Source organism: Pieris brassicae, chromosome 14 (genome assembly GCF_905147105.1).
Source record: "Pieris brassicae chromosome 14, ilPieBrab1.1, whole genome shotgun sequence".
Taxonomy (NCBI): Eukaryota; Metazoa; Arthropoda; class Insecta; order Lepidoptera; family Pieridae; genus Pieris; species Pieris brassicae.
The window spans coordinates 4,762,022-4,787,178 of NC_059678.1; the positions used below are offsets into that span (position 1 = coordinate 4,762,022).

Below are 25,157 nucleotides of genomic sequence, written 5' to 3' on the forward strand. Positions count from 1 at the left end.
AAGAGGTTCTTCAAACAACGCTTGCGCATATAATATTAACTCGAAAATTATTTCCAGGTCACAAAGGTCATATGGCATTTGTCCAGCGTATTGAGGAAGGTGATGGTGATCCCGTGTATGAGACTGTGGGTCTCCTTACCCTGGAGGATGTCATAGAGGAGATGATACAGGCAGAGATAGTGGATGAGAGTGATGTCATCTGTAAGTTGGATTAACAAATACATTTCGTAGCATCGTTTCATCGGACGCCGAGGAACAATTGAGCGTTTTTTAAGGCAATTGCTGCCACCACCATGTGGAACCAGCTGCTATCGAGCCTTCGGGTAGTGCGTGTCCATGGCTATCACTTAACATCAGAAGAGCCTCCTGTCCGTTTTCCCCCTGTCCTATAAAAAAAGGAAGATAGAGAAGGATATGAGCAGATAGAATGGAATTCCCTTCCTGCAAGACTGCATTTCTTTAAAATATAATTTTTGTTTTTCAGCTGACAACAGAACGAAAAAGCGCTTAACGAGACCGCTGAACAAGTTGCACGATATAGCAGCGTTTGCTGGGCATCAGCACCAGAGAGTCCACGTCTCACCTCAGCTGATCTTGGCCACCTTCCAATTCCTTAGTACAAGTTAGTATTATCCCCATTATCATACACTCTTGCGCATTACACTCTCTCTTACGAAGGAAAACATCGTTAGGAAACCGGCTGGTCCTACCCGCCTATTCAGAAACAGACACCGAAATCTGAGGCCCAGACCTAAAAGGTGATAGAAGAATGGTGAATAGTTCCTCCTAGGCCCGAAGGTTTCAGTAGTTAAGATCGAAAAGTTGTAGGTATATATGCATTGTTGGAAACACTTCGCTACCGCGTTTTAACGTGTGACGTCATCAGCCAAATCATCTCATTTGTAGTACCCACATTATCTTACATAATTATTGTGTAGGAATGATGGTGTACTGTTCCGTCTTAAAGGCAGTATCCTAAACCAGTCTGACCACTGACAGGCTCGAAGAAGTGGAGATGTTGTAGGTATATATCCTCAGGTGGTCATTATAAGAGCCTCTATAAATGGGGGGGGGGATGTCGTTTCTTGCCAGTTCTTCTTGGCTTAATTTAAATTTTGGGTCAGATTATCATCTCTTCTGTTGAGGTTCATAAGTATACTTTATATGAATAAAGTTATTTTGGATATAGATTAATATACACAATACAAATAGGTGTGGACCCGTTCCGTGCTGATATGATATCGGAGACTGTTCTGAGGAGACTGTTGAAGCAGGACGTCATACAGCACATCAAGTTACGCGGAGATGAAGAAAAGAATGATCCGAAGAGATTCGTTTATCAAGAAGGAAAACCGGTAAGACTTTTTTATAAGGGTTATTTTTATTGCCGATGGAAATATGGAATAATGAGAAACTTGGAGAATGGAGGAAAATGGGCAGTATAGGCAATTGGGACAATAAAAAAAGCAATATATGAAATAAAAAGGGGCAGTGTAGAAATTAGCAGTATAGTATATAGGTACATTAAAAAGGAGGGGATATTTAAAAAAAGAGCAATATATGAATTAAAAAAGGGACTGTGTAGAAATTAGCCATTTATAATATGGGGGCATTAAAAAAGGGGGGGAGATATATAGAAAAAAGAGCAATATATGAATTAAAAAGGGGTGGTGTAGAAATTAGCCATTTATAATATGGGGGCATTAAAAAAGGGGGGGAGAGATATAGAAGAAAGAGCAATATATGAATTAAAAAAGGGTCTGTGTATAAATAGCAATATAGAATATGGGGGCATTCAAAAATGGGGGAGGTATGTATATACATGAACAATTTATGAATTTAAAAAAGGGGCCGTGTAGGAAATAGCCGTATATAATATGGGGACATTAAAAAGGGGGAGATGTGTAGAAAAAAAGAGCAATTTATAAATTAAAAAAGGGGCTGTGTAGAAAATAGCAATATAGAACATGGGCGAAATCGGTTTAGTAGTTTTTGAGGTATCCTGTATGAGATATACCTGTTTAAGCTACCAATTTCCAAAATACTATTACATTGTTTTCAGTCGGATTACTTCGTGCTGATCCTGGAAGGTCGTGTGGAGGTGACAGTGGGACGTGAGAACTTGGTGTTTGAAGCTGGTCCCTTCACGTACTTCGGGGTTCAGGCGCTCACGCAGAATGTTGGACTTGGTTAGTACACTTTTAGGTTATACGGGTCAATTATGACGTTCCTTTTGCGCCTTGTTTTTTATTACTTTAAATGGCTTGTCAAACCAAAATTATCTTTCTTTTCAATCCAATTACACATCCCGATTCATTTTACTTTTTTTTAAACTTTTCGATTCTTTTTAATTTTTTACACTTCGATTCTTTTTAATTTTTCACACTGTAATTCTTATACACTTTTCGATTCTTTTTAATTTTTTACAATTCGATTCTTTTTAATTTTTCACACTTTAATTCTTATACACTTTTCGATTCCTTTAAATTTTTTACACTTTTCGATTCTTTTTCATTTTTTACACTTTTTAATTTTTTTCATTTATCGATTCTTTTTACTTTTTCAGCTGAGTCTCCAGCGCCCTCTACACTCGGCTCTCTTCAAAACCTGAACATGGACTCCATGCTGCGTCACACATTCGTACCAGACTACTCCGTTAAGGCCATCGCTGAGTTGTACTATTTAACAATTAAGAGGTAAGAAAAACCATTTTCTATGTGCCCATTTAACATTCGTGTCAGGCAAAGAAAGTGAAGAAGAGTTGAAGATAAAGGTTGACAATTGACTGTTAAATGCTATAACGCCATCTGTTGATGCCCAAAAAATTACAAATATTGTTGAAAGTCCTTTTTTAAAGAGAAGGCGTTGGAAAAAATTTAACATCACATTTTTCGGTTACGCGTCACATTATTCCGTTACGCGTCACATCTTTTTGTTGTCCCTACCACGGTTGATTCGAAGCCATTAATAACAATAATATATAATAACGACAATTAATGAAATTCTGTAACAATCTTAGTAGTAATAAGGTAAAATGAAATAATTGTATTATTTGTATTCATGTCTATGATAATAAAAGCCTTTTGTTAAACTTAATCTAATTTAACTTTATTAAACCAAAATCTGTAAAGTTCTATTTAGTAGATCCTTTTCGAGACATAAGGTCATAAAAAAGTATCACTTCTTACGTATAAACGTACACGCAAACATTTTTTTTTCTTTCTCTTTATTGTTTTTTTTGCATGATTTTCAAGATTTTTTTCTTTTTTAATATCGTATGAATAACGTAGCATAGAACTAGAAATTTTCTGTTTTTTTTTTTTTAAATTAATTTATGTATAAGTTGGAAGGACCAAAAGTCCTTGTGTGGACCTGGGTATCCGGAAGCTATTGCCAGCTCCAAAAATAAAATACAATTTTGGCAGTCGCGTGTCAGTAATAAAAAAATGACTCCAAGTATTGATCAGACATATACCAGTACTTACCATCAACGGTGTCTGTTAGTACTGGATCCATATCCAAGGATCCAAAGAAAATGCGTTCTTCTTAATTCCATCTCCTCATTCTTGCGCCATCACGCTGGAACATCTACTATTTCTGGTGTGTCAAGATCAGTCATGTCATCCATGTTTGACTGACACCGTTTTAACGCAAACACCGAATTAAAAAAAGTTTCTTTTTTCCAGGTCCATGTACTTGGCAGCTAAACGAGCCACTCTGATGGAGAAGGGGGTCCTGAACAAAGGTGGAACTAATGAACAAATCGAACCAGAAGTTGATAAGGTAGCGATTGAAGAGCTATTTTATTTCCAAACCTATTCGACTTAGGGTCCTTCAATGAGCGTGCCAATTCTTAAAAGGCCGGCAACGCACTCGCGAGCCCTCTAGCATTGAGTGTCCAACGGCCTCCTTAACTCCAGTAATGGAGAGGCACCAAATTCTTTTGCTTTTTATTTATTTTCATTGGAGTAATCCTACCTAGGCCTGGATGATCCTAGAGCAACCTGCTACTCTGCAACTTCTCATTCTACACGTTTATCACATTCCAAAGAGATTACAGAATTTTATTCAGAGAAAATCGAAATTGCAACAAAAATCTATTGAAGTGCGTGCGTATACGCATTGCAACGTCTACAGGATTTTTTTTTGTAGATTTCTTAATAAATAATGGACACAAAAATAATTATATTTCTGTTTTTGACGTTGTCCTGTTACGCTCATTGCCCCTTTACGCTCATTGTCTCTTTACGCTTATTGTCTCTTTACGCTCATTGTCTCTTTACGCTCATTATCCCTTTACGCTCATTGTCTCTTTACGCTCATTGTCTCTTTACGCTCATTATCCCTTTACGCTCATTGTACGCTTGTGCTGATCCACTGGATTGGACTATGCATCCGAGGATTCACCTTGGTATCCAAACAAAATAGTGATAATTCAATAAAAAAAAATTAACGGTATTTATAAAAGTTTTGTTGTGACGTCACGATAAACTATAGTCCGTAAACCGACCTTGGGAGCGTTCAAATATTACGTAACGAATTAGGGGGGGGGGGGAATCCTCTTGTAAAACGTTACAATTGACTTTCCAGTCCTTTACACCACATAAAGGTAAGTTTTAGGTATAAAGGGTCACTGGGGTTGGTCACGAAACGTTTTACTGTTGGATACAGAAACGTTACGGCGGCATTTCAGGGGGGGGGGGGTCAGGAATCTCCAAATTGCGTGACGTCATACTTGAACGCTCCCTTTACAGGTAACCTTCTTTTTTTTTTCAGTTACTTCGTGAAGGAGATAGGCTTGATGATATAATTGAAAATGAGAAATCGCCAATTAAGCAGGTGAGTCATTCATTTATTTCCATTTACTTATAAAAGCAGGTTACATCAGCCTTATCCCTAAGAAGCTATTCCAGACAAGTATGGCAACATTAAGAAATATCTTCCGAGTTCTGAGAAAAAATCGTAAGGAATTCCGAACACAAAAATTGAGGATACGGAATGATCTCCTGGTGGAGGGCAAATGAAGCGTTTTTTTCTGAGTTTTATTGTAAATACTGTGTTACTGATCAATTGTGGTGGACGAAGATGAACTTTTCCTCCTATAAGGGAGGAATCATCACCAATTTGTAGATATATATGCATAATTGGAATCGTTATTGTGACGTCATCAGCTAAATCGTCTCCTGCAAAGTACCCACATGATCAATATTGTTCAGAAACGATGGTGTTCTGTTCTACTGTTCCTCCTCAAACAGAAAAGCCAGACCACTGACTGGCCCGAAGGCCCTAGTGGTCATCTAGAAGTTGTAGCTACAATCCATCTTATCGTCTAGTAATTGCACTGTAGATCCATACGTAGATGCTTCAGATCCGGCTCGAAGGACCAAAATGACAAGACGCAGTTTGTATCGCTACAGATATTTATGATTTAAACTCCAATGCTGCAGCGGGGGCGAGCGTGTGATGGTCTAAAGTCTCGTTCATTCACTTGAAGTCACACCACTCGCAGTACTGCTTCCGTAGCTGCACAGATTACAATATTCTTTTACACGTTTGCCTAGTCATTTTGGTCCTTCGAGCCGGATTTGAAGCATCTACGTATGGATCTAAAGTCCAATTACTAGACGATACGATACACATACACAAATTTGTGTCTTAACTGTGTTTAAACGTGTGCATATTATAACTGTTGTATTAATAAATATTACTTCTTTATGCTGCTAGAATTTGGAAGTTCCTAAAACGAAATATTGAAGGTTTGTAGAGGTTTTTTGAAAAAAAATATGTAGTTAATAATAATTTATTGCAAGAATGTGGTACAAAATGGTGGTACACAATTTGTCTTTAAAGGAGTTTTACATTATTAGTCATTAATTAAAATCTTATATTATTTGTATCATACATATCGAACGTTATTAATTTTTATCAACTACAGTGTCTCACGCAAATAAACGTTTATTGAGTAATCAATTTTTTCCAAAAGTCTAGTCGGAAGATCTTTTAATTCTTTTGGTAAATTATTGTAAACCTTAACAGCCATAAGGGTGCTTTTCCTAAACAGTTCCGGATTGATTTTTGGCACAGCCAATTTCCCCCCATGTCATCTTTATTACCGTCATTGTATGGAGCAAACTGATTTCACCAATTCAGCTTTAGGAGCGTACCAATTCCCAAAAAATTTCAAGTCCATAGATCCTAAAGTCAGATGCGCCTCCAATTCCCCTTTGCTTTATTTTTGCGTGTTGTTCCCACGATAATGTAAGTGCCTGCTCCTATTTCACCATGCCTTGCTGGTAGAAGATCTTTGACAAATCTTTATTTTTAATTTATTTTTATTAATTAACAACTTAAGTATGTCACGTGGAACATGGTGCAGTTGCAGTTTACAAACGTTTTGTAAAACAATAACTTGGCGAACTGTCACTGTCAAATGTTCAATTTGACACACAAAAGCACTCGGAATGTTATAACGTCTCGTTTATATAAATGGTTGACAAGGCTGACAGCTGTCAAGTTATGTTTTGCTGAACACATTAGGCGTCTCCTGACAATAAACAAGAGAAAATTTGCAACAATTTGTTAACGCGTAATAAAATGTGGTAATTTATATATGTCCGGGAATACTCGGGAAATGTTCTGATCGTGTCAATTTCCGGTTGATTTTTATTACTACTTTGGGTATTTGTGATTCTATTACCTTTTCTATAAAAGTATATAAGTAAGAATATTGTTACGACCAATCAGAGCAGAGCTTTTCTTTGGCTGATTGAGGATTCAGGTGATGAGACATTCGACCTAGTTAAAAGGAAATCTAAATGAAATTTGTATCATTTGCGCTCGAACTTTACTAATGACGATGAACTAGCTTCATCCTAAATAGACATTTTTTTCGCGTTTTTAAATTATATATATATATATATATATATTTATGTCTCATAAATTTACGTAATATTTTTTACAGTTTCTACCATCCAGCCTCCTCACAAACTCTACATACAAAACCGATGAGAACAATGCCGAGGAAGAAAAACTACTTAAGAAGTAGCACAAACCAAAATGATGCTTTTCGGTAACTTAAAGTGTCAACTGTCAATGTTAAATTCAGATTTTTTGCGCCATTTTTACATCACGAGTTACTGTTTTTTCGTCAATTTTATAAAAAGGTTTTAATGTAGCTTTAAAGGTATAAATTACAGAGGATTGAATGATCAATATTAAATATGAGTTATATTGTTAGAGGTTTAAAAAATATTAATCTGGTTACAATAAGGATTACCTACTAACACGATGGGCGTGGCCAAATTTGGGGTCAAACTTCAACTTAGGGTCCTTCAAAGAGCGTACCAATACTTAAAAAGCCGGCATCGCGAACGCACTGGCAGTGAGAAGGCGCTATCGCTCAGGGGAGCCCGATTGCCACTTTGGCCTATAAAAAAAAACTGTCACAGACCTAGATGACGTCTCGAACTTCGGTAACGGTAAATTGGGCATGTCAAATGACGTCAAATGTTCAAAATTCTTTGTGTGTCAAGAGACCGGGGGCGCACTACGACTGACGTATGCCAAAATTCACACATATTCGACGTACGGAAGTCCTTGGTGTTAAATCTCGCGATGTCGAACGTCATACGAAAATGGTTTGACAGCTTTTGTAACTGTTTGACGTTCCGGAATACGTGCCTTAGCTCCATGGTCTACCGCGAACCGAGACACATATTATCTCGGTTCGCGCTGTCAAATGTCAAACGTCACGCAGAAATGGTTTGACAGCTCTCGTAACTAGATTCATATTTGCCGTTCTGGAATACGTGTCTAAGATACATACGTTAATTCGTATCTCGGTTCGCGATGTCAAACGTCATGCGGAAATGGTTTGACAGTACTTGTAACTAGATTTATGTTAGAATATGTAAAAGTCTACTGAAATGTTGCCATATCCATTGCAATATTCCATAGACAACTGCCAATTTTTGAATGTATTGAATCTTTGAATCCGCTGTACTTTGTTTACAGGCCCTTATGACAATTTCGCGGCGAATGCTTAAGTAGAATTTTTGATTAGATATAGATTTTTTTTGAAGTATTTAAAAGCATTTTATACGTAGTTATTTACGCTTACTGCATTTTGAAGATGACAGTTAGTGTAAACTTGTTTTTAGATGTTCGAATAATTTAAGAAAAAAATCAGTTCTGCTGGAGACAATTTATTTTTGGGCTTCCTTGCTGTTCTAAGTAATAACAGTGCCTACTTTTCTTGGCCGGTAAGAGCATCGCTGTCATGTATTAGTATTGCCAGTAAATAAAAATTAACAATTATAAGGCTTAACTTATAATTTGTTGAAATGCCTTAAGAAAACAATGTATACTATAGTATCTAGTATAAATGTCACACAAACTTAGTAACAACTGATATGATAGGTAGTTATCTGTCAGCAGTCATAACCGTGATTAATAATGCAAAGAATAAAAATAAATACATTTTAGTTGGCTTTTTATTAGATGTTAGTAAATAGTAAAATTATTTATTTATAGTACGAACAAAAATGGTGACGGTAGTACCAATTTCAGCCGTCGGCCAAGAAAAGTATGTGGCAGTATACTAAGGTAACTTACAAAGTCGATACAATGCACCTATGTCTCCAAAACGTATTGAATTTGTCACCCTAAGCTATAAATTCCAAACTAAAATGTATTACCTGTTTTTAGGAGCTTAAAAAGTTTCTATGGAAAATGGCAACACTAATCAATGTTTATAAAATTAAATTATTTGATCCGTCTAAAGGCTTATATTCTAGTTTTTAAGTGCAATTGTGGTACTTATTATAATCGTCCATTTTAAATCAAGCATCACAATAATATTATTTCTATAGAAGAACGCTAGAATTTATTTTTGAATAAATCATGCGTAATCCTTCCAATGGTGCCTTACCTTTATAAAGTTTTATTCGAGGTGATTTTCGCTGTGTTAAACGGTCCCTAGAAATCAGATAAGTAGTAGTCTCAAGCCTAGTATGAACGCCTCACAATTATTTATCATAAGTAAAAAAGTCTAACAATTTCTTATTATCTGTAAGTGTTTTTACGTATATTAAAAAGGAAAGGTATGCTTCTTATTTTAAAAGTGATTCTACAAGATGGCGATGTAGCACCGATTTCCGGTGAAGCTACGTTGCGCGGCCAATTTCGAATTTTAAAATTTGGAGCCATTCGTTTTTCAAGATGGCGTCGCTAGTGCCGATTTCCGGTGACGCTTCTTTAAGCGGGCAAATTCGAATTTATAAATTATGAGCAAAAACATTGTACAAGATGGCGACTAGTTTCACAAGACGCTTTATTAGTAAACGTTTCCACAGCGAAAATTATTAATTTTTTATGTCAATATACTCCGGTGTTTTAGACAATTCTGTCAGTTTTAACTCACTTAGGTAATCTTAAATGTTATATTTATGAATTAATGTACAATCGAATGTGAATTATATGTTTCATTGATTACATGTGTTTTATTTAGTACCCCAAACGTTATGATATGAGTGAATAATCTCGTTAAGATATGAAAAATAATCATCTAACAGAATCATATAACAAAAAAACATATAGCCAAAGATGGAATAGATGAAGGATTCAATCATATACGAAAGGAGAAAACAATAAAAATTATTAAATCAATTTTATTGAGTAATACTATTTGGCTGTCATGTGTGATTTAGGGCTATATCCATAGAACATCCATTCTTAATACTCCTTAAGCATATATATCACGATATCTTAAGTCAAGGTACAGATACCGGCTAACATCTTGAACATCATATATACTTGGTATCTTTGGGAGGTCGGCGAGAGTTACGTGTCGATCGCGTAATTGGTAAATCAGCTGGGAATAGTTAGATTTGTTTTGCTTTGTAACGTAATGGACTAACGAAAAATTTGTATTCATATTTTGCGTTAATTTGATAAAATACATATTGTAGAATGTACTATTAAGTCTTTTAGTAAATTTAATCAAGTTTTAGTAAAACGGTTTGCATAATATGGTCCGTTACGTCACCATATTATACTATAGTACATGTAATTCTAAAACTATGTGGTTATCACTATATAATATAACTTATAAACTATAAATATTGATTATGATACAAAATAATACACGAAATCCTTTTTATTTCAATGCAATTTGTAATGGACTAAATTAGGCAAATTGTATTGTCACTTTCATATCTTTATTTTTCCTTTAACCAGTCGAAATATACATTTTCATCCTTTTATAGATTTAAAGTACAGTGCACTCATTGGTTATATTTTGAACAAAGCATTTATATATTTTAGATATCAAATATAATTGTCATCTTCCAAATAATGGGGCAGTTATTATATTTACGCCGGCCGGTATTAGATCCCAGATCAAAGATGTTTCTAACCCAAAGTTTATAAGTAAAAAGCAATCCACCAATTGAATAGTAAATTACGTAATGTGAGAAATGAATTCAATAAAACTAAGCTTACCTTTGTTTCGCAGCGTTCGTAATGGACAAATTTTTTTGACAACTACAAAACAATCCTTTACAATCGCATTTTACAGGGCAACGGTCGCTTTTTTTGCAATAAGACGTCTTCCATAGACATACTAAAGTATTATTTATTAAAATCCGAACCCAATACGGTAGTTTTTAGCTGGGAAGTGGGAATAATAAGACCGTTCCGTCTTATGGATAGTCCGCCATACCAAATTTTTGGGACAACACTAATGTCCTAAAATCAACTTTATACCTTAACCGATGGTTTAATAAGGTTTTAAATTGAAAGCTGAGTATAAAAGAGGAAATAATGATACATGGGTGCAGGAGCAGGCCTAGTGGCTTCAGCGTGTGACTCTCACCCCTCACGCAAGTTCGATCCCGGCTGTGCACCAATGGACTGTCTTTCTATGTGCGCATTTCACATAAGCTCGAACGGTAAAGGAAAACATCGTGAGGAAATCTTGATCACCTACTTGCCTATTCAATTTACAAATGATCATGAAACAGATACAGAAATCTGAAGCCCAGACCTAAAAACGTTGTAGTGCCATTGATTATTTATTATTATTATTAATCACACATGGGTATAACTACAAACTAAGACTTCAAAAAGCACCCCAATCAGCTAGCAGGACAGCTATGCCAGAAACTACACGACGACTAAAAAAGCGGTGAGACATTTTTGACCAGGACAACCCAACAGACTTAATTAAAAAGGATAGGCAGGCTCCGCTGGGAGTAGCGCCTAACACGTGAAGAAGCACTCAACGTATCTACATATAGTCTCAAAGACAGATTGTATGAGTTTAAAAAAACTACATAAAAAGATACTTAATAGTAAAATACTGTTTATGAGCCTCCTGAAACATCATTGGTTGTATAGCCGCAAAAAGTTAAGCAAAAAAAACGAACTATTCCCAGTTGACGTTTGTGTCCCGCGCTGTGTACGATGCGCGAACTTTCCCCCAATCCCTTGTATAATGCTCAAGAAGTTTGCCGGTATCTGTATAGTACTCGTGTATCCGATTGCGCGATACAAAACTGAGTTGATTTAAATAAATCAACTCAACCCCGGCTGATTTTTTATTTTAAATTGAGGTTGCTTAGCAGAGCTTATAGAGCATAAGAGCTTAGATATAAAAACGTATCGTACGAACTATCGTATGTCAAAATTGTTATAGATTTAGTATACGGTTGTTTTGTTGTTGTGTTTCTCCGGTTCGTATGGAATAAGTTTAGGGATTAAATATTATGACACTATCTGGTCAATAAATTCTTGAAGTCTTGTTGTATGTACAAAATAATATAAACGATTTTAAAACAAATGGTGACTTTCACCAGTATAACACTCGAAACAGAACCAATTTGAGTGTACGACCAACCAGGCTCCAGAAGATAAACCACTCCTTAGCGACATTAAAGAATTATCACTAAACACATTCAAAGCCTTCGTTAAACGTAAATTAATTTTATTGATTAATTTACGTTTTTTTCAGCTTTTTATAAATTTGACGAGTACTTAAATGATCCTAATCCTTGGGATTGAATTGCTCCAGTTCAAACAATTTGTATGACTCAATACTTTGCGATTAAAAAGAGTGGCGGAGAGTTTCTTGCCAGTTCTTCTTATCCGCTCTACGCCTTTGACTTGCGAATGTAAATTTACAATTAATTTCTTGTTTAGCTATATGAATAAATGACTACATACTACTATATGAATGAGAAACTTTTGACTTTGGGTTTATAATAATACATCCCAGAAACGATTCTAGATAGTAATTCTCATATGTTGCACTATGATAAACTTTGTATCGAAATTGTATTCGTTTTTGCAAATTAAAGAATTATCACTGATCTGCACAACCCTCGTAAAACGTAAATTAATCAATTAGCTTTTTATAAATTTGACGAATACTTTAATAATCCTTAATCATTTAAGTGTTCGTCAAATTCGTCAGTTCAAACTATTTCTATGACACAAAACTTGGCGATTAAAAAGATTGGCGGAGAGTTTCTTGCCAGTTCTTCTTACCCGCTCTACGCCTTTGACTTGCGAATGTAAATTTACAATTAATTTCACTTCTTTTTGACGTTCATAAGTGTACTTGAATAAAGATATTTTGAGTTTGAGTTTGTGGTGAGCAGTTTTGGATTAGTGTTACGTTTTACATTCGCTGGAACGATAACGCAAAACATTGTGAGGAAACCGGCTTGCGGAGCCCAAATATTAGCTAATCGCCTCTTTATCTATTATTATTTAATTATTTTTAAGAAAAAAATATATAATATCCCAATCTATATCTATAAAATAAAGGGTTGTACAGCACTGGATTATTTAAATTTTATTTTAACAAAAAAATAAAACAAATACGAAAAATATATTATTTTTATTACGTCGCCAATTTGCTAATATCTTCGTATTGTACATTCTTCACTATTCTCCCCGTAAGCGGACCCACTGATACCTGTAAAGAAAAAAAAGTTAAAATATTGAAGCATATTTCTTAAAATCTAATCCGACATTTTCCCCTGGACCTAAGTCCTACATACCTCCACAGTACAGCAATAATTATCAGTATCTATATCTCGTAAAACACCACGTAGACCACGATAAGCCCCGTTCACAAATCGTATGGGACGATTGGCGCTCGGTATCACGGTCTCCACGTGATTCTAAAAAAAAACTAAATATAAAATATTTTTTCATACAGGCAACATTGTACGGTTACGAAACGTCAATGTCATGGTACTGAATGTCAAATGAAGTTTGACATTCAGTACTAGACAGTTAGATAGTTATCGGTATATCATGATGGGTCAAAAAAGCCCTTACTAAATGGACAAGTGGGAAGAAGAGGTACAAGAGAAAGATTGGATGATAGTAGCGAAGATGAGAGACAAATTGAAGAATTTGGAGGTCTTGCAAGATGTCGGTTACTGATATTAAATATAACAAAGTTAATGTACTCGTTAGGATATTTTTCATATTATTTATTTATTTATAAACTTCTCTACTGCTTTTTAGGGTGGATTATTATGAACTTTACTAAGTTATATATAATTTTAAAAAATATAAATATGTATTTTCCATAGTTCAATAGCCAATGTTAGGGGAGACTAAACTCTGAAGTCATGGATTCAATCTCCAGATATGCAAAAAAACAGTTACAGTAAGAAAACTAGCATACCTGATCCAACTTTAATTTGACATTTTCATCAATTAATTTAACTTGAGCTCCATATTTGTCAAAAACATTTTCTACAGTCGCTTTTCTTTTGTAAAATTTATCACCAAGGGATTTGGTTACAATTTTCACTATAATACCCTCGGTTAGCCAGTAATCTTTTCTGAAAAATCCATTAAAAATATAGTTATTGAACAAATTAAGTTTAGGTAACAAAAATCGGGCTGGAAGGACCAAAAAGTATAGTTTTGAGGATTTCGTCATATTTTCTAAACTTTGGATATAGAAAATATAGTTTTAACTAATATATCAACCATTAGTTGTGCTCTGTGGTTCCTGTATTAATTTGGTCGTAGCATGCTGCTCCTTGCCAGGATGCATTATAAGAGAAGACAAATAAAAATGGACAAAATAAGCGATGGAATGGCTCTCACACTATGAAAAATATAAAACAAGGTAGACAAACATATGGGAAGATGATAAGTAAAGGAGCTGGGCCTATGTGGGCTACGTAAGGCTAGACACTGAGGAAAGAGGAAGCTCTTCGAGGAGGCCTTTGTACAAGGACAAGCTGTAAAACATAAATTAACCAGCTCACAGTTTAATTAATAGATTTAATAGTACTTAACAATGCCATGTACTAGGATAAGTATCTTACAGAAATATTATTATGATATACATTTATCCCCTGCCTCTTTTATTACCATAATTAAACCCAACACATGTCACAGAAATTACCTATTAGCTCGTTCTTTTTGCTTTTCCTGCATTTCCATAATCTCATCTAGGGCTGATTTTGAATACATTTTTTGTTTCTTCGACGATTCTTTACTCGGTTCCTTTGTCTTTGTAAATAATGTTGCTTTTGGCAAGTCAACCTTCTTTTCTGTATGAAATTCATTATCATAATATGAATATTTTAAATATAAACATGTATGTATTACATTATTCATAACCTTTGAGTGCTCATCATCATTCAGCGACAATCAAACTTTAATTTTAAAATGCATATACAAACTTTAACCATGAAGGTTAGATAAATTTTATAATAAAACCTGTCCTTGGTGAACAAGCCTTCCCTCCACGGTTCGTCACCGCGGAACTATCAGACCACAACCCTCTGACAAAAAACACAATATATATCACAATAATAACTCCTGAATCATCTAGGCAACAACTGGAGAAGAGTAGCAAAGGATAGAGAACAGTGAAAAGGGTTAGAGGCGGCCTTTGCCATGAAGCACACCAAACTGAGATATACTGTAGTAAAGATGACAGAGTTTCAGAATATAAGGCTATATTATTATTATTAATAGTTAAATATAAAAAAAGCTATAACTCACCGTCTGTTTTCCTCTTTAAATTAAGATTAAGAGTTAATTTCTCTTGACTGCTTTCTCTCTTGAATTCTGTGTATTTAGGCTCTTCGTCAACTTTGTCTTTCTTTCCCTTCTCTACTTGCTTTTGTATAAACTCCAACATTCTTTCCTAAAATTATTTAATTTACGTGTAATATTTGTTTTTATTGCCAACACAAAGATAAACATTATTTTAAGGTTTTGTAATGGAGAAAGGGGGTGTTCTAGTATGTAAGCAGTATAGGGGGAGGGGGACACCCGTTCTTACCCCCAATCATTATTTACTTTTTTACACATACATATCCACAAATTGTCTATGCATGAACTATGGACCAATTTTAAAATTCTTGCATCTATAAAAATCTATATGATAAGTGTGTATATGTAGGAAAGTCGTTAAATCAGAGAGTTAATAAACAATATTTAATCAAGTCGCTAAAGTTCCGTCAGACAAGTGAGTGAACGAGACGTTTAACGACTTTCCTAAACATTCCTAGGCAACAAGACTAACCTAACCTAACCATTTACAATAAAGCAAAACACGGAATAAGCAAGTTCTTCACAATCACATCGATATAACTATAACAAATGAAATAATCATGGTGGAGTCTTGTTTTACATTGTTTATAAACACACTTGCTTTTGGTCAGACTGATAGTTAAAAACTTTCCACTCTGCTTTATTTAAATCAAAATGCTAGTGACTTGATTGAATGTTAATATTTAATTAACTGTCTAGAGATTCAATTAACTCTGATTTAACTACATTACTGCAACATATATATTATAACTATTAGAGATCTCTACAAAACTTAATTAACTACTATCTACTCTAATTGTGATTATTTGTTTATTATAAAACTACAAAACTATTGTTTCAGGCCATTGTTAGAAGACTAGAAATTTCAATGAATACCAAATTGGTCTTATTTAATATAATATGTGAACATCACATATTATATTAAATAATGTGTGTGTGTATCACATAATGTTCAAACTCCATAGAGTCTTCTAATTATGCTACCATATAGAACAAAGTACAACCATCTTAAAATACATTATAAGTGTCTAAGGCAATATGAATTTTTTTCACTGTCTACTGATACAATACTGTTGTGTTGAGTTACTAAGTAGTTCCTACTATTTTTTATTAATAATATTGTTTATAAAGAACCTCAGTTGTCCCCCAGGTCACAACTACAACAATAAATGTAACATAATGTTGGTTATAGTTGATTTTACCTGATCATCCTTATCCATTTTCTCTTTCTTAGCCTTTGCCTCTAGTGCGGCAATAGTTGCTGGATCCCTGTCTATATATGCCACGAACCATCCCTTCTCCGTTTCATCAACAACACATTTACCCTCACGACCCAGCCACTTCACAAATTCAGTTAAGGTCTCCCACTGAGTAGCATTCATATGCAGGTGATCTCTGGAATTTCAAATGGTTTTTTTAATATATGTCTTGTTTATTGGACTATATGGTTTTTAAAAAGTAGTAAATAAGCTTACCGATTGGATATATAATCTTGATACACCTTATTGGCATTCACGCGTTTGGTACCAAACTGTCGACTTAATAATTCAAGGTACCCATCAGCAAACTCCTTTGAAAAGTCATCTATGTACTTGGATGAATTATCTGCAAATAGCAGAAGCTGTCTTTGATGTGACTCAGACATTGTATGGCACTTGAAACCATTTTCATCACGACATTGTTTTTGGCACATTTGACAATACCAACGAAGTTTCTGCAAGCCTTTTGCCTTAATTTTGTTTGCTATATATTTAGGAGTACCCTTTTCTGCTTTTCCACCCATTGTATAAGATGAATGTTTTGATGTATAACAAAAACGTAGTTCTTTCCGTAGATATTTCTTTAGTATAGTGGCTTAAAGGTAGAGTAGTTATACCTTATTTTATTGTAATTAACATAACAATGTATAAAAATAATCAACATTTAGAAAAAAGAAAGCAATCAGAATACACAAACACTTATTATTAAAGATCGACTGCTATAGGCTATTTGTCAATATCTCAATGTCGAAACGCATCTGTCAGCTGTCATGTAACTACATTGAATAAAACCCACAGGTATATTAAAGAAATACAAAAATCTAATCGACCTTTTAAAACACGCACCTACCAGAGTTAATTTGCCATTACATACTTAAGTAGCTTGATACTTTTTCTTAGTTTACACAAGATACATTGCAGAACCCACGCGTAAATATTTGACAATAAACATATGTATCAATATCCGAATATTGTGGATATACCTTATCAATTCGAAACTTTTATTTAAATACCTACGTTCTTTAATTTGAGGGGATAAACTTTTTGTAAAGGTTACGAAACCCATACCATATTGTATTGGATTTTAAACCATAAAAAACGTACAGCCATTCTCGATTTATAAGTGTTCGGACAAACCTGACTTTGTTTTATATATTAAAACAAGATGATAGAACTCATAGAACCATGGTTTACTGGGGATCCTGGGTTGAATTTCAGCGTAATATTGCCCCCCTAATTGAGTCAATTAGGGGGGCAATACCAAGTCAAGTCAAGTAATTGAGTTTGAACAATCAAAGTGAGAAACACTGCTCCAAAGATAAAACTTTTTAGTCTTCAGTAAAGGAAAGTACTACAGCATCAGCTGTCAAAACATTAATGTCATTTCTATTCTCTCGAAAGCACAATATTTATCCTACCATAAAATTATTTTGAAAATGTTTATAATAGCCTAAACGAAAAGATGGATTACATATGGCCACAAGAAAGACTTCTAAAAATATTTAGTAAAGTAAGAATGTGATTTAGTATTCAAGAAGTATTTTATAAATATTATTATAAAAAAAAAACCGAAAAAAATTATCATGGTTTGTGTGTTTCGATATGATAGATCTTACAAAGCTTACCCTTTTATAGGAATACATACTCATAAACTATTATTTTTAATATGTTGTGTACGAGCAATTTGTCGTCATCGAGGAATTGGTAGTTTGATGCAGCATCACCTTGCAGTCTTCCACAATCCACTTCACAATTTTTAAAAGGCGCTTACGACCTTTTGGCAATGCGGATGTCCATGGGCGGCGTTATCACTTAACATCAGATGAGCCTCCTGCCTCCTGCAACATGTAAAAAAAAACTCTTTTGCAAACTAGCTGTGTAATCGACTCAACATTCCTGAGAGACCTTCAATTGTGCAATGTAAACTCCTCTGTCAAAGGCCGGCAACGCATCCACTAAAATAGCTGTCCACGGGCTGCGATGACTGCCCTTTTTGGGCGTCCCATAGGCTCGTTTGTCCTGTGTCAATTACGCACGTAATTTACATTCCATATCGACTATTCGCCATATATTTTAACTATATATATAATATATAATAACCCTTGATGGGGCAGAGAGCGTCCGCAGTCAGAGAGTCTCCTTCACGTTCGATCTTGACCCCCACATTTCAGCTCGCTTCAAGTCTTTCCGGCTCCCTTTGCCTCATCTGCGACTGTACGACGGCATCCTTGGGATGGCCACGTTTCCGCTTACCTTGCGGGTTCCAATCGATCTGCTTGGGGATGTGATTGGAATCTCTTCAGCCTATCTTTTCCCACTTGATCTGATGGCTAATCGGGATTTCTGGACAAAGTTCCCAAGTTACTCGTTAGACATCTTCTCGGGCCAGTAGATTCCCTGAATGCGGCGATAGCAGTGGTTGACGCAGGCTTGAGGCCGGGGCAAGATATCTTGGTGGTTGGTGATCTTTCACATTTCATACCCATATAGCGGCAGGGATTTGACGTTGGATCTGACTCTTTTAACCTTGAGTCAATTCCGTGCAATTCAGGCCCACGTTGTGCAAAGGTAGCTGGAATTAGCAAGGTGTGAAGTGATGTCCTCTCCAGCTTCAGACACGACGTTTCCGTATATATTTTGACTCAAATATTGGACTTTTTGTTTTGTTTTCATTATATATAATCATTAAATTACTTTTATTTGCTTTTCTAATTAAAACAAATCAATGGCAAACAACTATTTTCGGTCTGGGCCCCAGTTTTCTGTACCTGTTTCATGATCATTAGTTAATCGAATAGGCAAGTAGGTGATCAGCCTTCTGTGCTTGCCGCACGACTTTTTGGGTCTAAGAAAGGCTTCCTTCGGTTTCCTCACGATATTTCCTTTACCGTTCGAGCAAATGTTAAATGCGCACATAGAAATTTCGGGATCGAACCTACGACGGATGAGAGTCGCTGGCTGAAGCCACTAGGCCTGCACACTGCTTTTCCAATTAAAACATTTCATTATTCACATTTGTGGGTTTTCGCAGAGTTCAATACGTTTAGCGGTTGCGCACGCGTCGGGTGATGGCGTCTTAAACAGATGTTGCAGGTTGTGTGGAAGCGAAAATAATCTTCGATGCTTTTGCACCTCTTATATGTGGGAAGGAGTAGAAGAGAGATACGATCAAATGTTGTTTAGTAGCTTTGGAATAAGAGTGAGTATACTAAATAAAATATATCGATTATTTAAAAAAATCTGTAAAATAAATTATTGTATATAGGGCCAAGACAACTTTTGTTAAAAACAACATGGCGGCGGAGTTTGCACGGCGACTTTACTTACTACTTACTTACTTTTTGCAACGTTACAAAAATTGGTTAAATAAAGAAAATTAGATAAAGTTTAACAAAATGCTTTTATTATCATAGACATGAATACAATTATTTAATTTTACCTTATTATTACTAAGATTTTTACATAATTTCATTAATTGTAATATAATTATTACTATCATTGTTATCGTTATTATATATTTTTATTATTAATGTACGTAACCGAATAATGTGACGGTAATTTTTTTCCAACGTCGATAAAGAAGTTTCACTTCAATAATATATTTTTGGTTAAGGTGTGTGTATCACCCGTGTCGCAAATTTGTATCTTTCATAGAACGTATTAAAAGCAATGTCGTATATTAATTACGTTTGAAATAATAATAAGCATTTAATAATGTTACTAGAGATATCTTTAACCTTAAGTCAATTGAAGAAGGTGTTATTTTCTCAACAGATAATAAAACTTGACATATGTTCTGTAGCAACTACATGTTTCCCGCGTTAATTCAGACACAAATGCGCGCGTAATTTGGCCATTTTGTTGTTCAAAATTTTATCATTTGCGTTTATAATAATGATACGACATATGAGTAATAAATTGGGAATTATAATATAGAACGGTAATAGTGATTATTAACCATAAAATATAACATAATAGTCAACTTTGAAACAATTCTGTTACGTGTTTTTGACGTGACAACGTCTTATAATTCGATGGAGCCGACTGCACGCACGAAAAAACATGACTCACGCGGCGATACCTCGTTCTGAGGCGTTAAATTTTTCAAGACACATTACAATCGGAACACTCCCTTTCATTGCTTTCATCTACTTTACCCATCATCGTCCTATTCTCAACAGAATAACATAAATTGTAAGAAATTAAATAACATACATGTTTAAAAGTTGTAAAACAATTGCTCAACGCACATTCAAATTTGTAAAAACTATGAACATTGTAAAAAAAATGACCAAATGGTATTTATGCGTACAAATAAATGTAACTTAATCAATTCAATTGTGTCAAATCCATTTACCTACTTCTCTATGTCCATACAAAATCTCTATCAAACAAATAAAATTGAAATATTCTTTTGAAAAAGCAACCATTCCATCAGTATTTTCTTATGACGTTGTCACGTTCAACTATCGTCAGTAAACCGACTTTACAGACGACCGACTTTTTGCATAACGTTTCCGAACGGAAACTCCGAAACATGTTTTAGGGTAAGAAAAGAGACTGTATTTTATGAGTCAAAAATGTATTTGATTTTGACAAACAGCAGTCTATTTCGCGCCAAATATTTTTCTCAATCAACCTTTCATGTTCCACCTTTGTTATTATTGTATTGCCTTACAGATTACCTCAATAAATGAAGGGTATAATTAATATCTGTATTTTCTAGGTGTCACCCCCAGATTGCTCGGTCTGTGAGAATTGTATCAGACAACTTCGGAATATAAATAGATTTCGAAGCTTGGTTTTAGCTGCTTTTGCAAGGGCTTCCAGTGAATGTGAATATTTTTAAAGATATATAACTATATATATATTTATACAGTTTATTATTTGTTGATATATATATACTTTAAAAGACCATTTCTCGTATAAGGGATAAGGTAGCGTCCTTAATGACAGCTTCAAGGCTTGACCTCTTCCGACACTCTTGAGATATAACCAAGTAAATTCATATAAACCTTATATCCAAATATTATATACTTTTTTATGTAATAGGAGGAAAACGGGCAGGAGGCTCACCTGATGTTGAGTGCTACCGCCGCCCATGGATATTGCCAGAAGGCTCGCAAGTGCCGGCCTTTGAAGACTTGGTACGCTCTTGAAGGACCCTTAGCCAAATGGGTGCACAAATACTTCAGTGGACAGCTGGTTGCATATAGTCGAATTTCTCAATACAAGTAGGCATTTTTTTTAGATTCCACTCATTTATCACAAAAAAGTGGTAAAGGAAGTCAGAAGGCAAAAATCAAATGCAAGAAATCGTCAATTTCGGAATATCTGAAAAATGATTCGAAGGCGTACGTGAAACAGGCCAGTTCAAAGAAGTCCTCTTTAAACACGAATGTTCAACTCAAAAGGACAAATGTGGCTTGCTCTATGTGTAAGCAAAGGTTTGTATGGAGTGAACCTTGTCCCGAAGGTTTAAACGACCTGTCTCGCCATAGATATCGTTCTCCACATCATTGCAATTTAAGACTTTATTGAGTCACATTGAAATAAAAACAATTCTACACATGACTCCTGTGGGTCCTTAATTTAGGCTTGATGGGATATCTCTTCTTCTTTTGGTCCCTCTCCATTACTGGAGCCGGTCGCGTGAAGTGTGTCTTGTCCTGTGCCAGCACAACTCTTCCACAGTTGCAGTACCCGTTCACTCCCTGACGATGCAAAGTCAGGAGTTTTTCCTTCTACCAACACGGTGTTCACCCTGGAATTTACCCATTATAATTAATTTTTGGTGGTAGCGCTCATGGCGCAACACGTGGCTCAGGTACGCAACTTTCCCCTATTTAAACATCGGCATAAGTTTTTTAGACATTACAACTCGATTAAGAACTTTCTCATCAAGAAACCTTATCGATCCAGCCTAGACGAAGCAGGCTACGATAGAAACACCTCTCAAATGCTTCTAAAAGATATTCTACCACGTCCCATAGCAGTCCCCAAAGAATGTGGTCTCTGCATAGATATCGTTCTGTTCCACATAATTGCACAGATTATTGGATTACATGGAAAATGTTATCTTTTACTTAGCTTACTGCTGTTGACACAGGTTTAATGAGCTGGCTGGAGCTGGTAATTGTTACCAGATCTGTTTTATCGATTTTGGCGTCATATTGGTCAGTCTTTTAATCTGAACCAGGTTACATGGAATCGCAGTTGTATATGAGCAGAATAATTATTATATTCGTATATTGTATGTAACCAGAGATACAACCTTTTTAAGTCTGGGCCTCAGATTTCTGTATCTGTTTCACGATTTGCCACTAATAGGCAAGTAGGTGATCAGCCTCCTGTGCCTGACTGAGGTTTCCTTGCGATGTTGGCCTTCACCGTTCGGCGAATGTTAAATGCGCGCATAGACAGGTAAGTGGTGGACAGCCGGGGATCGATCCTACAGCCTCAAGGATGAGAGTCGCACGCTGAAGTCGCTAACACTGATCATATAAAACTTGAATTACGTACTCTCTTAGTGAAGAAATTGGTTTTTTTTTAAATCTCGTTTTGTGTAGACCATTCATCGAAGAAGGTTCATTTTTCACCATTAATGATAGAGCGGGGCAAAGCTAATAAATGAATGTTAAAGGTACCCGATGTTGCTACCAACGAAAACATCGAAGATTTTCATATGCTCGCGTTGTAAAAAGAAATCGGCACCGCGTAATACAATATGCAGAAAGTGTAATATTATATTGCCGGCTAATAAACTACGCGAACATTTGGAAACTCACACAAGGAACGAAATGAAACGAAAAAGCAGGTAAAATGTCTGTATTCGATAAAAGATCAACTCAATGATCACTTTACCGAAATTTTTGCTAGCCATAGATTATATCCGTTATTGTGTAGTACTCGTGTAAACCACAGACAATTAAATCTTTAGTTATAAAAATAACAATTGACAAACGCCTTTTATGGTTATAGATTCTTTATTTCTGCTAAAAATTTTAAAATATTTACACAAATATAAATATATACCTATAATTAATCTATTTTTACTATTAACAGTTACACAATACGTTATAAATAATGTTAGATGGATGTAATGTAACAAATAACATCCAAATCTATAATTTATGGTCAATCATAAAAATAACTGTGGCACTAAAATATTTTTAGATCTGGGCTACACATTTCTGTACTGTGTATTTTATCATTGTTTATTAATCAAGGTAAGTAGTGGTGTAATGAGGATGGATACTTTTTGGGTCTAAAGCAAAACCGGTTTTCTCACTATCTTTTCCTTCACCGTTCCAGTAAACGTTAAATGCATACAGAAATAAAGTCCAAGCATAGCTGGCGATTGAAACTACGACCTCAGAGATGAGATTACTTCTCATAAATATATAATATATATTGTATTTTATATTACTCATTTCATATTTCTCCATCGGAGAGGATCAGATGATTAAGAATTTGGTTTATCATGTATTCAATTTGAGAGAGATTACATTACTGTAGAAATAAATTCATCGGATTGGAAAAATAGTATTCGTGCATCGAACCCTTATCATTATATCAACCCATAGAGCCTTAAGCAACAACCTTAAAAACAAAAGGCAGTCATAAATAATTTTGTCAATAAAATTATTATTTCAGATTATGTTTGGGTTCAAAAAACATTAATCAAGGAAGAACAGACAGTCATTTTCCACAATTAAATCAACACTATTGCGCCGAATGCCCCAAAAAATATATAGTCGCGCAGCATTTGGCAACACATATGCAGAGAGAGCATAAAAAGAAGTCGGATTATCTATGCGCTATCTGTGGGAAGGACCTAAAATCACGAGATATGCTCGATCGTCATATGAGGACGCACACGGGCCAACCCATATATCAATGCGATGTGTGTTTACGATATTTTAAAGGCAAGCAAAGTTTTCAATCGCATTATTTGTCACACGGAAAATAATATTTTTTATCTGTTGAATTATCCGTTTACACATTGTCAAAAGTTGAAGTTTGTGAAAATGTAGTTACTCTGTTGTTTATTTTGGCGGCAAATTCGTTCTAAAAGCGTTGATCGATACATGATATAATTGTAAAATTAATCTCTAGAGCGCAGGTAGAGATTAATTTATAAACTTCAAGTACGAAAATAAAAACTAAAGAACGATTTACTCACATTGTATTGTTTCAAATATTTCTTTTGTCTAAGCAAAGATTGTTTTTAAGCCTTTTGGCGGGAACCGTTTTGGTCCTTTAGTAAGTAAATAAAAGCCATTTAACTGATAATGTTGTTTATTTTACACACACACCAAACATATATAAAATGGACGACATTCAGTTATTTTTAGCAGGTAAAAGAGACAATTGCTAAATATAAAAGTGTAGAAGATTAATAATATTTTTATTAAATAAATAATAACAAATTAGAAATACCATTGTAGTATCTGTGCACGATAAAATGTTGTTTTTGTTTCGTGTTTAAATAGCGGGATACATCTGCGGGGAGCGGGGGACGGGCTAGCGTCACACGCAACATTCTTCACACATTCTTCCCGAATAATCGTTTTTCATTTCTCCGCCTCATCAACATATTAAGTTATGTATTTTAATAATGATAATAACTGACACAATAGTGTACGTTTTATGTTTTAATGTTGTGTATCTATCGAATATGAGTGGAAATAATAAGAAATAGCGAATATTTTAGTGGAAGTGGATGTTAGAAAAGAGAGATTAAGAAAGGAAAAACAGTAAGCGCTACGATTTGAATAGGTAATAACGTATACATAACAG

General features: G+C 34.9%; 3 protein-coding genes across 4 annotated transcripts in view; 2 read left to right on the forward strand and 1 right to left on the reverse strand.

Moving 5' to 3' along the window:
* The window catches only part of LOC123717953 (unextended protein-like), a 32,378-nt gene extending 22,886 nt beyond the window's left edge, over positions 1 to 9,492 (forward strand). Inside the window, exons 7-14 of the mRNA XM_045674237.1 lie at positions 58 to 201; positions 485 to 622; positions 1,213 to 1,355; positions 2,063 to 2,189; positions 2,567 to 2,696; positions 3,687 to 3,783; positions 4,777 to 4,839; positions 6,962 to 9,492. Coding sequence (XP_045530193.1) covers positions 58 to 201; positions 485 to 622; positions 1,213 to 1,355; positions 2,063 to 2,189; positions 2,567 to 2,696; positions 3,687 to 3,783; positions 4,777 to 4,839; positions 6,962 to 7,045 — 926 coding nt within the window. The 3' untranslated portion in view covers positions 7,046 to 9,492. The remainder of the gene's footprint in view (positions 1 to 57; positions 202 to 484; positions 623 to 1,212; positions 1,356 to 2,062; positions 2,190 to 2,566; positions 2,697 to 3,686; positions 3,784 to 4,776; positions 4,840 to 6,961) is intronic.
* Positions 9,493 to 12,886: 3,394 nt separating this feature from the next.
* Positions 12,887 to 17,069, reverse strand: LOC123718180 (DNA/RNA-binding protein KIN17). Its single transcript, XM_045674619.1, has 7 exons — positions 16,572 to 17,069; positions 16,299 to 16,491; positions 15,043 to 15,187; positions 14,438 to 14,585; positions 13,703 to 13,862; positions 13,065 to 13,187; positions 12,887 to 12,979 (listed from the first exon to the last, which is right to left on the reverse strand). Exons 1-7 carry the CDS (start codon positions 16,877 to 16,879, stop codon positions 12,905 to 12,907), a joined length of 1,152 nt encoding a protein of 383 aa, XP_045530575.1. The 5' UTR covers positions 16,880 to 17,069; the 3' UTR covers positions 12,887 to 12,904.
* A 675-nt stretch (positions 17,070 to 17,744) lies between these two features.
* Positions 17,745 to 24,647, forward strand: LOC123718089 (zinc finger and BTB domain-containing protein 49-like). Of its 2 annotated transcripts, none has more exons than XM_045674474.1 (6): positions 17,745 to 17,865; positions 19,387 to 19,554; positions 21,082 to 21,190; positions 21,607 to 21,802; positions 22,999 to 23,172; positions 24,012 to 24,647. In XM_045674474.1, exons 1-6 carry the CDS (start codon positions 17,818 to 17,820, stop codon positions 24,325 to 24,327), a joined length of 1,011 nt encoding a protein of 336 aa, XP_045530430.1. In that variant the 5' UTR covers positions 17,745 to 17,817; the 3' UTR covers positions 24,328 to 24,647. The 2 variants fall into 2 exon arrangements, with proteins under 2 accessions (XP_045530430.1, XP_045530431.1); XM_045674475.1 differs by having other exon boundaries at positions 17,812 to 17,941.
* Positions 24,648 to 25,157: the final 510 nt, after the last annotated feature.

What these genes read in the sequence shown, in the direction of transcription:
- LOC123718180 (XM_045674619.1), bottom strand. Translation starts at nt 16,879, where the DNA reads ATGGGTGGAAAAGCAGAAAAGGGTACTCCTAAATATATAGCAAACAAA. An exon ending in CAAGATTATATATCCAATCG is followed by an intron (nt 16,492 to 16,571) that starts GTAAGCTTATTT and finishes TTGAAATTCCAG; the next exon opens with AGATCACCTGCATATGAATG. An exon ending in TCAAATTAAAGTTGGATCAG is followed by an intron (nt 13,188 to 13,702) that starts GTATGCTAGTTT and finishes GTTTTTTTTTAG; the next exon opens with AATCACGTGGAGACCGTGAT.
- LOC123718089 (XM_045674474.1), top strand. Translation starts at nt 17,818, where the DNA reads ATGGATTACATATGGCCACAAGAAAGACTTCTAAAAATATTTAGTAAA. An exon ending in TTCTAAAAATATTTAGTAAA is followed by an intron (nt 17,866 to 19,386) that starts GTAAGAATGTGA and finishes GGGTTTTCGCAG; the next exon opens with AGTTCAATACGTTTAGCGGT. An exon ending in TGCAAGGGCTTCCAGTGAAT is followed by an intron (nt 21,191 to 21,606) that starts GTGAATATTTTT and finishes CATTTTTTTTAG; the next exon opens with ATTCCACTCATTTATCACAA.